General features: G+C 44.5%; 1 protein-coding gene across 12 annotated transcripts in view; it reads left to right on the forward strand.

The window, feature by feature from the left end:
* Positions 1-16,249, forward strand: part of PDE8B (phosphodiesterase 8B) — a 236,875-nt gene that overhangs the window by 128,984 nt on the left and 91,642 nt on the right. For all 12 annotated transcript variants that reach the window (XM_064596268.1, XM_064596269.1, XM_064596263.1 and 9 more), the window contains 3 exons: positions 7,434-7,624; positions 10,955-11,014; positions 13,544-13,601. In XM_064596268.1, coding sequence (XP_064452338.1) covers positions 7,434-7,624; positions 10,955-11,014; positions 13,544-13,601 — 309 coding nt within the window. The remainder of the gene's footprint in view (positions 1-7,433; positions 7,625-10,954; positions 11,015-13,543; positions 13,602-16,249) is intronic.

Consider the following 16,249-nt stretch of genomic DNA (forward strand, 5'->3'; position numbering starts at 1 on the left):
TTTATTCTTTCATGTTATATGGATGCAGATGGTCTGGAACTGTTAAATATTGGAGCTCATGTGGCCTCATGGGGAGCTACCCTTACATACCCCATCCTGTTTGTCCTTAGCTACTGCCAAGTCATAGCCGCCACCAAGTGCAGCCAGTTCCACGGAACTACAGAGTTGGTAGGAATTTTGGTCCCATATTTTAGGGGGTAAAAACAAAAGTAAATTAACGTGATTACACAGGCTGTGGAGTCAGGCTGACCTCAGTTCAAATATTGATAGTTGTGTGGTTGTAGACGAGTCTCTTATCCATTCCAACCCTTTGTTTCCAGATTTACAAATTAGGGGATAGTTCACACCTCTAAGAATGGTTAAAGGGTTATTGAATAAGATCCTGTGTTTAAAGTACTTTGAGTATAATGGCTGCCCTTAAATTCACATCAAACTGTGGCTGTGACTAGCATCACTTTCTAGGGACATTCATGGAAAGCTTTCAAACCATTTGTTCCTACGAATTTCACCTCCCCCCCAGACTGACAATGGTTTAGTATGTGAATACAACTAATAAAATCTATACATGTGATCTATTCTAGAAACTGTTAGCAAGATTTGCTTAAAGCCAAACCAAGTATTTTGAAAATGGATGCAAAGTAGTAGACCTAGGGAATGCATGTGGAGATGTGTGGAGGCATTCTTACTGATAAAAAATACCGATAATGAACGTTTGTTCTTCAGGTTGAGGAGAAGTTAGTTTTATCTTCATGTTTTTTGTAATTAGCCCTACCAGAGGAAAAATAGTTACATTCTAATTTGATTATCCAAGACTGATTATTGCTCTCCTCAAAGATATTTTTCAGCCTTTGTTGATTAAACTTGTCAAAGGACTGGTTATAAGGATTTCCAGCAAACAAGAGAACCTCCACTGGAGCCATGGCAAGCTCACTGAAGGAGGAGTTGGGGAGATGGGTATCCGGCTGTGTTGCTGCTTGGCTTGGGGAAGGTGTTGTTCTCATTTATGGAATGGGGCGTGATGGATCACCCTCAGAGTCCCTTCTTGCTCCGGGAAGTCCAGAGAGTCCTGGCCTCTGTTCTTGTCATTGCCACTAGGATACCCCCCTCCCCCAAGTCCCTGTGATCTCTGTTACCCCTCTGCAGCTGCTCATACCAGACCACTGTACTTGGTTCTCTTAGCCCTGCCCTGGATCAGCCCTTACTTCATTATTCTAGCTAGGATGGAGAGATGAATAAAACAATGTGGCTGTAACAAGGTTTAGGTAGTACTCTCTTTGCAGGAAGAAAGCGGCCTTGCGTGGAGTTTGGGGTCTCGGTAGTTATGTTTGAAAAGCAGTAGAGGTAGCCCTTGCTTTGTACAGTCTTAATATGTAGAGATTTCAGAGTTGAGATAAATCCTACCAGATCCCCACAACATGTTTTAGATTGCAATTACATGAGTGTTCTAACTGAGCAATTGCAGTAGATATGGGTTCTGTTGCTAGCTCGTGAGTCCACACACCACTATGCTATTAACAGATGTGTAGCCCCATCAGTAACCAATCACAGCACCTTTTTAAAAGTCTTCATGATTGGTCTTTGCCACCTGTTCTTCCAGTCAAGCACAGACAGCAAAGTGTATAGCTGTTGCCATCTGGTCTCTCACATGGCGTTCGTTTTGCGCAAATAAAGCATCAAAAGAGGGAAGTAGCCAACGGAGATGAAAGTGCATCAAAGAAGTGCAAAGTAGTAACACCAGAGGGAAGTTGAAGTGGAACATAAATGAGGTTAGAGGAGGGAGAGCTGACCCTGAGGATGTTCACACTGTCACACTGACGTATTCTAGATCTGGGGCCAGAGGTAGTTCAGCTTGCAGTGATGGTCAACATCCGTGAGGAAAGTGGTTGTGGTGAAAAGAATGAAATGTCCCAGAGGAAGTAAAAAACTACGTTAGTTAATGGAGCTCAGGGGGATATTCCATGGCATTGAAAGTAGGGAGGACAAAATATTGGATAAAACACTGGAGCTGACCCAGGCTTAGGGCTTTCTAATACCCCAAGGCATCAAAAAGATGCTTACACTCTGTATCCTTAATTTACCCAATTTGGAGAAGGCATACCCTGTTGAAGCTACCCTTAGTTCTTTTTAAAAAGAAAGTATTTTAATTTTCAGTGTTTCTAATGTTTTAATTTACAGCATCCTGAAAAAATGTTTTACTTTATTTCATATTTCAGTTAAAACCAACAGAAAGTTTTCATGTTTGGAAAAAATTTCTAAGGTCCTAGGACAGTCATTTTTACCATTGTTTAAGATTGCCTTTTGTGGTGGTTTTCAGAGTCTGGCCCTATCACATGGAGCAAGGATTGGCTATACTTGCGTTCTGATCCTGGACAGGACCCAGGTAGACCCAGATCTATCCCAGAAGGAAGGTGTTGCTTCATTGTCCCTGGCTTCACCCCAGATCAGATTTTCTACTCATTTGATATGTTTACAGCAGTGTGGTTAAGTTGATATAGCAAAATTGTTTCCTTCTGCCCATTCCCCTGTACCTAGATTCTTGTCTAAGCATCATGTCTGTACCCTGGTGTGATCACCACTCTATAGTGCATTTATTGTGTTTATCTTTACCTGTCTAATCTGCTTGCTTTCTAGGGATGGAAACTAGACTATGTCCATCCCTATCAGCTTTTTACTCCCAGTTCTTACCTGATAGATCATCAGTACATACTCTCTGAATGAATGTTCTGCATGTTACTTAGAGCAGATAAAAAGGGTCAGTTAACTTTTATTCTTCACAAATCCAATTCGTTTGTATGCCTTTAGAATGGATTTTTTAAGTATATTTTCTGACATTTTGAGATTGGCCTTAGTGAATGGCCAAAAAATATTTTAAAATGGCCATCTCTGACAAACTAAATAGTGATAAATAGGAAGTTAAATACGGGGAGGGGCTGTAGTGCTTAAGGTCTTTTTGGTTTTGTTCTTTGGCTGCAAGTAAGAGCTGCCTTAGACAACCAAGTAAATAAATGAATTAAACATATTTGTGCAGTTTTTTTTTCTTTGTAGATTTTTTTTTAAAGATTTTATTTATTTTTTGACAGAGACAAGCAAGGGGAGTGGGAGAGGGAGAAGCAGGCTTCCCACGGAGCAAGGAGCCCGATGCGGGGCTTGATGCGGGGCTCGATGCGGGGCTCGATGCGGGGCTCGATGCGGGGCTCGATCCCAGGGTCCTGAGCCAAAGGCAGACACTTAATGACTAAGCCACCCAGGCGCCCCTTTGTAGATTTGAAGGAGGAATTGAGAAGCTGTGCCTTACAGAGTGTGGCTGTGGACTGTCTGAGTACTTTGACAGCAAGGGTTGAAGGCTTTTATTGTCTCTACGATCACCGAGCCACAGGTCTCAATTCCCAGCTTTTGTGTCTCTTTTGTTCAAATTCCAAATTTCTGTAAACAGAGTATCATTAGCCCAGCTGTGCTGGGAGATAGGGACGGAGAGTCCAAGCCTGGTTACATCCAAAAAGGGTAATTACTATAGTACTTTAAAATGTATATATTTTTAATTCCTGTAGCTTTCTCACTTAGGAGTTGAATTATTGAAAACTAGTTTTTCTGATTTTTTTTTATAGATGGGAAGAATATTATTTTTAAAATTTTTACTTTAATTCCAGTTAGTTAACAACCAGTGTTAGATTCGTTTCCAGTGTACAGTATAGTAATTTAAAAGTTCCATACATCAGCCTTAAATGGGAAGAATTTTAAATACTACCTAAAGAAATTCTCTCATGAGTGCTTTTATAATATAGTCCTGTTCTAAAATGTAGATGTTATTATTCGGGTACGGTGAGGCCGACCCATCAGGAAAGGACGATGATTAAACAGTCTTGTCACTGAGAGGAGGGGCCATGCCTTGCCCTAAAGGACCACACACAGAGCACCAGGGTTGGTCAGGAGGCAGAGAGAGCAAGGGGAAAATATGGCCAAGAGCCTCCCCTGTGGCTTCTGTGGGAAGGAATGGGTAAGGGAGCGTAAGCAGGTTTGGCTAGTATGAATCATTTCAGGGGAATCTGGGGTATAGCTGTTGTCTCTAGTTGGTTGGAGTGATGAGGGCAGGTGGAGAGTGGTTCCATGCATTAAGGCATGATAAAAGATGGGGTAGGAGTAAGGGCTTTGGATTGGTTTGCCTTCGAAGGGTGCTTTCCTAGGCAAGTCTCCTGCTACCTCTACAAATTGGCCAACCCTCAGAAGCAGTCTCCAAGCAGTCGGCAAGGCTCCAGATGTCAAAGCATCAGAACTACAGAAAAATAACAAGACCCGATGAGGAGAGTTTCTCCCTTTGAGTCGGTTGTGAGTTTTCATGTGAAATCTAGTTTAAGTTCCTGAAATGGCCTTACCTTGATGTAACCCTCTGCTGTGAACTAGACTTTCCCTGTCACCCTCCCCTCTGTCACACAGGCTTCCTTATAGTTCCTCGAACGCGTCAGGCACACGTCTGACTGTAGGGGCCCATAGAACCATTCCTTTGGCTACGAATACTTGCCCCTCAGATAGCAATTTGGCTTCCTTTTTGTTTCCTTCCTTTTCGTTTGCATCTGTTACTTTGTGAGTGAGGCCTACCCACTTAATGCAGCAGTCGGTACCCACTCCGGCTCCTGCTTACCGCTTCCTGTTTGTAGGTAGCACGTACTGCTTTTAACATGCTGTGTCGTTTGCTTGCTTATTATGCGTGCTGTTGGTCCCTCTCCAGTGCGGGGGGTCTTTACTCTGTTCATCAGTGTACTCTAAGCAACTCAAAACAGTTCCTGGAACATAACAGGTGCTTGGGAAATTTTTGTTCAATAATATTATTTTTCCAAAAGTGGTACACTCTCTTCAGAGGATGCATAAGGTATATGAGATTAATCTGTAGCAATGTCCAACATGGGAATACAATCATGTTCTTACTGTATTAGTCAATTATTGAGGCCAAATAGTGTAAAGGAAACATAAAGTGGTGAGATTCTTGTTTAGCAATCCCTCATTTAGCCAGCCAGATGACGGAAGAAATTCTCTCACCTTTGCTGACTTTGAGGCTCTGTATATGGAGTTTTTCTTGTTAATACCATAGCTACCCCAAGTAGAGGGCCAGTGACTTTACACACAAACCAATTGATGCTACCTGACTTTTTCATTGTAGCTCTCTTATTTGATCTGAAGGCTTTCTTTTCATTATCAAATCCACAGGGCGATGCCCTTCAATTCCCTTGGAAGAGCCACTCTCACTTCTTCCTAGAAGTTAGCTCTTTGGTCAAAAACTCTTAGAAACACTCTCTGGGCAAAGGAATGACAGACCAAGATGAGCTCTTAGTAAGTCTGGCTGGCTGCCTTGTGTGTTACAAGGGTATGATTTTAAGCCATGTGCTAAGAAAAAATGGCAAAATCCTGTTGAAAAATATCTCTTCTGGAAACGTGGCATTTGGGAAACAGGAAATGATTTAAACAAATGTAAAACAAATGACATTTATGATATATTCAGATATTTAAGATGTTGAGCTATTGGGGAAGTTTAGGTTTGAAATGGTATTGTGGGGGCACCCCCCTTGGGTCCCCTCCCTCCTTAGGAGCTTTGTCCTATCACTTTGCTATTGCTCAATAAGTGTTGCTTTGCTGCCCGCCCCCAAATGGTATTGTGGTTTTTGTTTTGTTTTGTTTTTAAGATTTTATTTATTTGTCAGAGAGCACAAGCAGGGGGAGCAGGCAGAGGGAGAGGGAGAAGCAGGCTTCCCGCCGAGCAGGGAGCCCAACGTGGGGCTCGATTCCAGGACCCTGGGATCATGACCTGAGCCGAAGGCTGATGCTTAACCGACTGAGCCCCCCAGGCACCCCTAAACAGTCTTTATCTTCAGTAGATTCGTGCAGTTGAAATGATGTGATATGCAGGCTTTGCTGCAAACTAATGTCGGAGTCGAGAAGTGGGCAGGGATGGAAATGCAGCCAGACTGGCCCAGAGTTGGTTTATTGCTGAAGCCGGGAGATGGGTGCATTAGGCTTATTAGACTGTTGTGTCTATTTTTCAGTATATTGCCAATTCTCAATTAATAAAACATTTTGAAAATATAATAGTTGGACAGTTTGTCTTTCTGAATTTAAATGAAACACATTTTATATTTCATCATCAAAATGATACTGGTTGGAACGCCTGGGTGGTTAAGCGTCTGCCTTCAGCTCAGGTCATGATCCCAGGGTCCTGGGATCGAGTCCCGCATCAGGCTCCGGGAGCCTGCTTCTCCCTCTCGTTCTGCTCCTCTTCCCCACTCATGGTCTCTCTCTCTCTCTCTCTCTCTCTCTGACAAATAAATAAAATCTTTAAAAAAGAAAAGAATGATACTGGTTATTGGTTTAAAGGCCTTTCTTCTTGAGGAAAAAAAAAAAACCTTCTATCGCTAATTCTTTAGGAGTGGATGCTCAAGAACATTCAACGCTTTATCCATGTCTTGAGATAATTAGGTGTTTCTGTTGGACCTCTTACTTGTAATAATAGTAAAACCCTTTTGTGTTTTGTAGGAAACTCTACAGGTAGTTAACCTTTACCTCACCAGATATTTGCTGAGCAGCTAGTAAGTGGCAGCTTGGTGCTGAGCACAGCAGTGGGGGTGGGGGTAATAGGGAACATAGCAGGCAGTTCCTTGGGGTCCTGAAGCTCAGTCTCAGTGGAGAAAATAGATCATGATCAAGCAAATAAATGAACCAGTTCAGGTGGTGGTAAGGCTGTCTCTGGCTTTCCGCCAGAGAATTGGGCGCTGGAGCCCAGGGGCTGGTGAGGGCGACCAGGGTGAAGTCTGGTACCTTCTTTCCAGTGGGGCCACACTTCTCAGTGAGGCAAGAAGGGACAGGTTTTCCTCAGTTTAGCTGCATCACCTTCTCCTTGCATGGTCATTCTTTCCAGATTCCAGCATGGGTTGGGTATTAAAATTAGTGTTTGAAATTCCTTTGAGTTCCTTCCCTTTCCTGTGTCTTTAAAGGGATTTAATTACTAAGATCAGAGAGTTGACCTCCAGGTACTGAGAGGCCGACACCACCTGCCCTGAAACCAAACACGTGTATGTGAGAACCATAGTCCCAGCTGTGTTAATTATCCTGTTAATAATTTCACTGCTTAATATACTTAACAACAAAGCCAATTGGGAAATTAAAAATGAGTAACAACCCCCCCTCCCCAGAATGACTGAGCACCTACTCGTGCTCATGTAGGTCTCACAGCTAGCTAGGGTGGCGCATCTGACCGTGGAGAATCTATAGCACAAAGGGATGAAATACCTTGCTCAAAGACACACACTGGAATCAGTTGGAGGAGCTGGGGCTTGAACCCAGGTATTTCCTCTCTAGACGCCGCATTTTAAACCTGTATACCCTAGGCTCATGTTTAATACAGTCTGTAAGGATGATGATTGCTTCTAAGATGCTCTTTTGTATTTCAGGTTTTGCTGATCTTTGCAAAGGAAGATAGTCAGAGTGATGGATTCTGGTGGGCCTGTGACAGAGCTGGTTATAGATGCAATATTGCTCGGACTCCAGAGTCAGCCCTTGAATGCTTTCTAGATAAACATCATGAAATTATCGTAATAGATCACAGACAAACTCGAAACTTTGATGCAGAAGCGGTGTGCAGGTACCTTTTCTAATGTAACATGCTCGTTAAACGTTCACTTAATAGCCTAAAATGACCGTCACTTAGAGATGTCTTTAGTTCCATCCCAAGTATTTCTAAAATGTGTGTTGATGCATCTAAGCAGTCTGTGCAGATTTCTGTGATGAAAGCTATAGCTCCTCCTATAGATTTATTTCACCCTTTCTGTTTTTCCACATTTGAGTTCCAGTGAATTTAGAGGTGCGAGCTGGGTGTCTCTGAAAATGTTAAGGTGTTTTTCCCCCCAAGTATTGCTCATATTTCACACACACACACGCACGCACGCAAGAGACATTGAAATTCACACAGTTTTTGTTATACAGATGGGGTTTGGATTTAAACCAGATATTTTAATCTTAATTATTCTGTCCCAAAATGAACATCGGAAATGTGTGAAATACACATGTCTCCCTGCCTGACACAGATGGGTAGATTCTACAGCGGTTGGGGAGCACAAACAGCTTCTTTACCTCAGCGGAAAGTCTTCCAGGGATCCAAACGCCCCACTTGTTTACAGAAATGCTTGCACTCCAGGGGGGAAAATGCATGCCTGTTCATAAATAAATGCAGTCATAAGAGTTTTCTGTGGATGAACTGATCCATTTAGCACAAGTGGAATGCTTTGAAGCTAGACAGCAAGAGGTCACTAATTAAATGCTAGACCAGCACAGACTCCAATTACATATGGAGCTGGAATTTTCTTGAATATTAGTAAGTGAAACGAAAGGTAAGGAAGTGGCTTCTTAGATCCTTTGGCACCCTGAGAAGAAATGATTGGATTAAGAGACATTTCTCATCATAGGCATTGCCTTGTTATTCTTTGATCCTTCTCAGTTTCTCAAAGAAGAATTTTTCTCACAGAACCTATTTTAAAATGTCTTACTGGCCTCAAATAATCTTACTATTGTGCATAGAAATATTTTCTTTTTAAATTATTATAGATACAAATAAATGTATCATAAAATATTTGGATGGTACTTTCAGTATTAAGAAAATAAATACTAAATATTTAGTAAGAAATACTAAGAAAAAATACTTTTTCTTTTTAAATGATCTACAGGATAGAATTTGGTCCTTTATAACTAGATCTTCTTTTTCTTGGTCTTGACTTAATCTTCTTAAATGATTTTGTAGTAGAAACACCACTGTCCTTTGTGCATACATGGAATGATTTAAGACAAGATTCAGGTGTAAAAATAAATTCTTTTTATTCAGGTGAAGAAATTTAGCAGATAAGCTTTACAATCTTCCTTGAATATAAAGAAATTTAGTTTTTTTATCTAATGTACTTCTGTCTTAGCTGCACAGAAAAACAGTGGGGGATCTGTGTAGGTCAGAAGCCAGGTTGTGTATCAGGGGCTGTGTTTACCGACTCTTATTTGTTATGTTGAGGGCAGCCAGATTCCTGAATGCACGACTGCCAGTACATGTCCCCCTAAAATGAGTAAGGGACACGCTCTTGGCAGATGTACATTCATTACTGTCATCCATGGTCCAAGATCCCTGGATTTTTGAGCTAGACTGGACCTTAACATGCTTCCTTGGACCTCTACCCCACCGATTGCAGTTCCCCTTCGTCCTCTCCACCAGGAAGAGGTCTGGGTCTCCCTGGCTATACCAGTTCCTTTGGAGGAATGAGAAAGAAGAGATAAGCAGCAAGAAGCAACCCCCAAAATGAAAGCCAGTTTCCAAAGAAGCTAAGGGAGCATGGGCTCTAGCCCAGTTACGTTCTTAACAGTGTTTGTGCCTCTTGAGGCTCACTCCTTAGAACGTAGCCTTGCAGTGTAGCCTTGACTTCTCGTTGGGGTGGAAGAGATTGCACAAGGCTGAGAAGTGCTTAGTATTTCCCTAGACAATAGGGTGCACCTCGGACTTGCTATGCATTTTTTTCATTAGGTGGTAACTGGTATTTCTGCTGAGAATTCAGTAGGCTCTTAGGTAAAAAAAAAAAATGGTACCTTGGCCTCATCAAGATCTGTGCTGTGGGGTGGCTGAATAGGAAGTAGTCTGTGCTAGCCTTAATAGGGGGTCTTGACTTACTCTCCCTGTCCCACAGTGAGTTAAGGCATTGAACTTAAGGAGTTTGTTCAAACACCATTTATCTACCATAGGAAACTGTACTTCCCAGGAAGACGAGAGCTGGTCACTTTCCTGAACCTCCCACCCACGTAGAGTGAGATCTCAAGGAATAGGAAATTGGGAAAGTACCTTTTCTGAGAAAGGTCAAGAAATGTGAGAGTTGAAGGAAATGAAGCAATACAAGCTGGCTTTTTCTAGGGGAGCAGTAGTACAAATATGTTGTAGTGCAGAAGAGCTGAAATGCCAATAGCTAGAAAGATCAACAAATACATGTTGTTTCACAAATTACTCAGGAGCAGCCTTGAGCCTTCTGTTCTTAGAGATGATGGTTCTCTTCCCAGGGATCTCAAAATAAACAGAGTCCAGATGGAGGAAATGGGTCAAAACAAGCAGGCTTATTTGTACTAAGCTTCAAGTATGTGGCCCTTTATTAATAGTTCATTCCATTCACGAGCCCTGACCAGGATAATCCAGAATCAGAGCTGCGGCATGCAATAGCACATGTTGTAAGAAGATGCATGGACCTCAAAGTTCTAGATCCTTACGTAGTCCAATCCTATTAAAATCTTACGGACTAAACAACACACAGGTGGCCATGGTACAGCGGGGATCAGCAGGGACAGTGGCCGCACCGCAGCGTTGCCCAGCCCTAGTTTGTGGCCCACTCGCTGAAAGCATTTCAGCACAAACAGCAGTACGACCAAAACAAATTAGGCAGCTCTTTGTATCGCTCTTACGAGTTTCAACCTGAATTGGTATGTCCAGCGGCCAGCGAGTATTTTAATTTTTATTATAAGGTCATCTTTCTGAGCTATCTACTATTTTAAAAGAAAAAAAGATGCAAAGCAATTAGCTCCCTAAGTACAAACTGATAACCGGAGAGCTGTAGGACTGCCAGTTTCTTTGCAGAGTGGAATTTCAGTCAGAAAACATGGAACTTAAGTGGAATTTGCCAGTTTTTGAAGTGAAAAATTGGCAGATCTGACCCATTGGACAACTGCCCAGGCGTTTAAAAAAAAAAAAAAAAAGCTTTTTTTTTTTTTTTTTTAAAGGAACAACAAAGAGATTGTCCTAATCTTTAAGGGCATCTTTCTCTGTTGTCTTTACGTGTTTTCGGACTTTCTCTTGAGAGGAAGATTGGGTTTTGTGCCATTTTTCAATGTGAGGTTCCGCATTTGTTCATTGTAACAAAGCCCAGATCACCTGGTTTGACTTGGAGCTCTCTCGTTGCAGGTCGATCCGGGCCACAAATCCTTCCGAGCACACAGTGATCCTTGCGGTGGTTTCACAAGCGTAAGCTCCTCCCCCGCCCCCCGACTCCCATCCCCAGTTGGCGGTGGTACTGTTCATTCTGAAACATGTGTCTGATGGAATCCAGTCTGTGAGCCAGCAGAGCAGTGGGCATGCCCTTGGCCCCACAACACCAACTTTAGATCTTGCTCTGTGGGGGTGTCCTCTGTGTTGCGAGCTTCTGGATATATTTAGGTTTCTCTCTGTCATCCTTAACTGCTGTTAACCCACACTAGTACACAGGAGGAGAAAAGGGGTGCTCGTTGCGTGCTAGAAATGAACAGAAGATCTGAGGGAGATGTCTGGGGAGAAATTTGTTCCCGCTCATCATTTTTCTTTGAAGAAAAGAGGTAGCAGACTTCTTGTTCTTCACTGAAGAAGAAACAAATTACAGTATGAGCACAAAGAAGCAGTAAACACGCTGGAAGGAAAGGATTGTATAGTTGGGGTCAGGACTGCTCTGTGTCTAGAAGCAGGACAGTAGGATGTATGCCCATGCTGGAAGGCAACAGAAGGGGGATTGGGCTATAGGTACGAGACAGTGGGATGAGAAGCTGCTCTGCTGGGTTTGTTGTCTGAAATGGCCACCCCTTAGAACGAGAGACCGAAAAGGAACACACGCTGCTGGTACAAGCTATAGTCGTTGGAATCAAAGTTGTTGTATTCATTCATTTATTTTTTTTTTAAGATTTTATTTATTTATTTGAGAAAGAGAGAGAATGAGAGACAGAGAACATGAGAGGGAAGAGGGTCAGAGGGAGAAGCAGACCCCCCGCTGAGCAGGGAGCCCGACGTGGGACTCGATCCCAGGACTCCGGGATCATGACCTGAGCCGAAGGCAGTCGCCCAACCAACTGAGCCACCCAGGCGCCCGAAAATGGTTGTATTCATTTAGTAGCCATCCTTCGCTTTGGAGAGAAGAAGGCCTTTGATGAGGGCCTAGAGCCCTACTGGACTTGGCCCCATTATGGGAGCTGGCACAGATTCTGCGACAAGCCAGCAACGGAGACAGGAGAGTTGAGGTCTCCCCCAGGCAAGCCTGGCCCAGGGGAGATTTGAAATACTGCTTATTGGTACAGGAAGAAATCGTGGCTACAGAGTTTTACCCCAACCAAAGACTCTTCTTACCTATTATTCCCTGAGTCTGTTTTTAAGAACTGTGTTGCTTCACTTCATTCCTACCATGGCCAAGTCCAAGGAAAGGAAAGAAATCATTCCCATTGGTTCCTGATCTCATTATCCTGGTGGGACTTGGGGTCTCAAGTGGAATGAGTGAGGGGGACCAAGGTATATTTAGCCTTCATCACCCCCTTGTATTTTGTCTTGAGGGCACTGGGAGGGGTTACTAGAGTGTTCTGAGTCTTGTGCATGGATTCCAGGAGTATACCGGGCCACACACCATACTCCCCAAGGCTGGCTCATTCCACGAACCCAAAAGGGAAACACAATTTTTTTTTACATTAGGCATGTAGCGGAAATGCTTACAAATCTTTGACAAATAAGGACTTGCTATGGCTTGTTATTTTCCACCCTTTCCCCCACTGTTTTTAAAATAAAATATTTTATATAGATACAGAACAATAATAAAATGAATGCTGAGTTTGTGGAACCAGCTTATGAAATAGAATGTTATTAACACCTTCGGACTCTTTTTGTGTCCCTCCTCATTTATCAGTCGAAGAAGGTTGAATGTGGAGTTCCTGAGTAGAAAAAGCAAGGAGGACTCCTTTTCCCTGTAGGGAAGGCGTGAGCTATGGGGAAAGCCACAAACAAGCCCCAGGATTTCCCTCCCTGGTCACCCGCTCCTCCACCTAATATCTTTTATTCCATTTTCCTTCTCTGTTTTCCAAGGTATATACTCCATGTTACTTGCTGGCTATCTCAGGGATGCCCTTTCTCTCTTATAATGATGGAAGCAGAAATGTAGCATGTCTTTATGATGAGCAAACATTGTACCCAAATGAAGTTCTGAGACCCAGCTGTAGGCTCAGTGTAGGAAACCTTCCTGTGAAATGAGGGACGATAATCCATTTTTTTTTCTCTTATTCCTTTCTAACATGACATTCCTGATGACCCTTTTTCTGCATTTGGCTATGGGGTGCTGTAGTCTGTAGTGCCAGGGGTCTTCCTCACACTGAGAGTTGGACCTAGCCAGGTGTTGGGGTGGGAGTTGTGCTTCCAGAAGGTTTGGGGACAGCGGTGTCTGGGATGAGCATTGGACCAACCTTGTCCCATCCATTTGTTGCAACTTTCAAGAGCAGCCCAGCTTTGGAGATGGCCACTCATGTGGACCTGTGGTGATGCTTTCGGGCACACTGCTGGAGTTTTCTCTACTGTTTATGTTCCTTTTTTTTTGCATCTGGAAGGCAGATGGGGGTCCTGGAAGGCAGGTGCATCCCGTGGGCACATGCTGGTCAGGAAGCCACTGGTAGAGCAAACGCCATGCTTGCCTCATTGTTCTCTCTCCATGTTTCAGTGTGAGGAACCCTGGTTTGTATCTGCTGAGTGACTGCATTTTCTGCTTTGCTGCAGATCGGGTGACCGTGAAGAGGCCTCGGTCCTCCCTCTCCTGCATGCAGGCTTCAACAGGGTATGTATGTAGGAGGAGACTCAGCAGCTCTCCGCAGGCCGGACACCTCACCGGTGACTCTTGAGTAATAGCACAGCCATGGAGCTGCACAGCAGCTTTAGAGAGTTGAGCTCCAGGACCGTGAGGGAAAGGAAATAACTGTTCTCACAGGAGGGTAACAAGCAACGGCTAGTCAAGCTTTTTCCTTCATAACTTCATGCATCCTAGTTACAGGATTGTAATGACCTAAAAACACATCTTCCTATACCAGGTCAAAATTCCGTAGTCCCAAAGCAGCCTCACTTAAATGAGCCCCGTCTGTGAGATTCATCATACATATGTGAGTGTTAGATACGGTTAAGTCCACCAAATTGGCACCCAGGGTTTTGTGTTCGTCAGGGCCTCGTCAGGGCTTAGACGCCAGGGATAGGCCCATGACGGCTTTCGTATCTGTGAACTCCTGGTTTAAACCGTAAATGTCAGCAACAACAAGGTCTTTGAGTGACAACTGTAGGAGTAACACTGACGTTCAATATGAAGCTCAAGATGGAGGACTCCAGGGGTGATGTCTCCAAGACCGAGACATGGGTTGTTCCTGGTTTCACTCCTCACTGCTGAGAGAATCGTTGAACGTGGAGGTGAGGCTGATGCACCCCCTGCCTCACAGAGATCAGGCAGACTGTGTTAGCAGGGTGAGGGAAGCAGTTCCACACTGACCCGCACGGCCTCTCCCCCCGCCACTGTGGCTCCATGCAGAGAGGTCTCCCCTCCTCGTCTAGTGGAAAGGGACCTCAGTGGTGACAGCGAGCTCCCCACCCTAGCACACTGGGTTGCTTTGTGGGAGCCCCTACTCTGATCTCGCACCACGGGGATTGCAGGGGAGTGTGCGTGGCTCACCCACTGGGAATCTGACACCACCCCCCCACCCGCCCCCACTGAGAAGAGGGTGAGCCGGCAACAAGGAGCATGTGGATGCTGGCAGACCAGGTTCATTCCTGCAGTGCCGCGGCAGTCTCCCCAAGCAGTGGTTTTGCTCATCTGCAGAACCATGTCACAGGCGCGCTCTGACCAGGGAACTGCGGAGTGCAGATCTACCTGATTTGGATCCTCAACTGAGGAGTTCTGCTGGCCCTGTAACTGGCTTGCTTGGGCAAGGAATGGAATCACAGCCCCGGCAGCTCTGGAGGGTGTCTTAGGCCCTGTCTGACCCGAGGGGCTGGCACCAGCTCCTGGAAGCAATACAGCCCAGTGGCTCACGAGCCAAGAGGGGGGCGTGCAGAGCTGATGGTCCCCAGAGTCAAGGCCATACCCGGCCCGGAGAGTTTCTGTGCCACACACTTGGCACAGGCAGAGGGATTAATTCATAGCCAAGGCTGAGGGTAGCTCCCGGCCTCTCCCAACCTGCAGAGCCTGTTGAGAAAATTGAGAGTAGCCTGGAGTGACCCCTCCCCTTCTTGCCCAGGCAGGGAAGGGGAGACACAGCCACACTGGCTCTGGAGAGCGTCTTCCAGCCCATTCTGCCCAGAATGGCTAGGGATAACTCCTGGAAGCCCTGCGGCCCAGCAACAGTTGAGCGGAGAGGCAGGCCAGAGCTGACCGTTTGCATAACTAAGCCAGTGGCCCTATTCCGTCAGGGAACTTGCCAAGCAGATCTGCTTGAGTTAAGACAAAGAGTTCTTCTAGCTTTGGAGATGCTTCTGCCACTGTGTTGAGGCAGGAAATGTCATTCATAGCCTCACTCATCACTGAACACAGCCTTTATTTAGCCTGTCCAGCCAGCGAACCGAATTAGAGCTTACAGGAAGCTGCAGAGCCCACTCGGCAGCCCTACATACAGGGGTACTTGAACCGAGAGTATAGAGCAGAACTGGGGGCTTCACCTGACCAGGAAATTCAGTGCACACTCTGGCCTAATTTGGGTTGCTAAAAAATGAGCTCTGCAGACCTTGGGTCCCATCCTGCTGCCCTGCCAGGGCTGGAAGGCTAGTTCCTAGGCTTATCTACTACTGAATATAGTCCCCAGTTCTGACCATCTAGGAAGCCTGACCAGAAACTTCAGTCAACTGTAGAACCCATCCTAGAGCTTCACTTGGGTAGGGAACCAAGTTGTCAGTCCTGTCCAGTTGTTCTTAGCCAGTAGCACACACCCCTATCCCCCTTGACCTGAAAGAGGCCATAATAGCATGCTCCACCTGCCCAAGGTCATTCCCAGAAATCACACTCAGAAACCCAAACTGAGCTGATGAAGAACTGTGTCTGCCAGAGCAAACCTACAAAGTCTACAAGATGAGCCCCGTTACCCAGATGCACAGATACCAACATGAGGAGTCAGGGAAAAATCAGGTCAATATGAAACACCGAAGGAAACTAATAAAGCTCCAATAACGGACTTTAAAGAAATGGAGATCTATGAATTGGCAAAGAATTCAGAATAATCCTCTGAAGGAAGTTGAGTAAAACTGCAAGAAAGCCCAAACAACTAACGAAATTAGGAAAACAGTTGGACGAACAAAATGAGAAGTTTGACAAGGAAATAGCCGTCAAAAAAAAAAAAAAAAAGAAAAAAATCCTAGAATTGAAAAACACAAGAAATGAAGAATTCAGTAGAGGGTTTCAAAAGTAGACTTGACCATGTAAAAGAAAGAATCCATAACCTGGAGGATAGGACA

Source organism: Mirounga angustirostris, unplaced genomic scaffold, assembly GCF_029215605.1.
Source record: "Mirounga angustirostris isolate CCGP_5_RB_7025 unplaced genomic scaffold, mMirAng1.0.hap1 SCAF_7, whole genome shotgun sequence".
NCBI classification, from domain to species: domain Eukaryota; kingdom Metazoa; phylum Chordata; class Mammalia; order Carnivora; family Phocidae; genus Mirounga; species Mirounga angustirostris.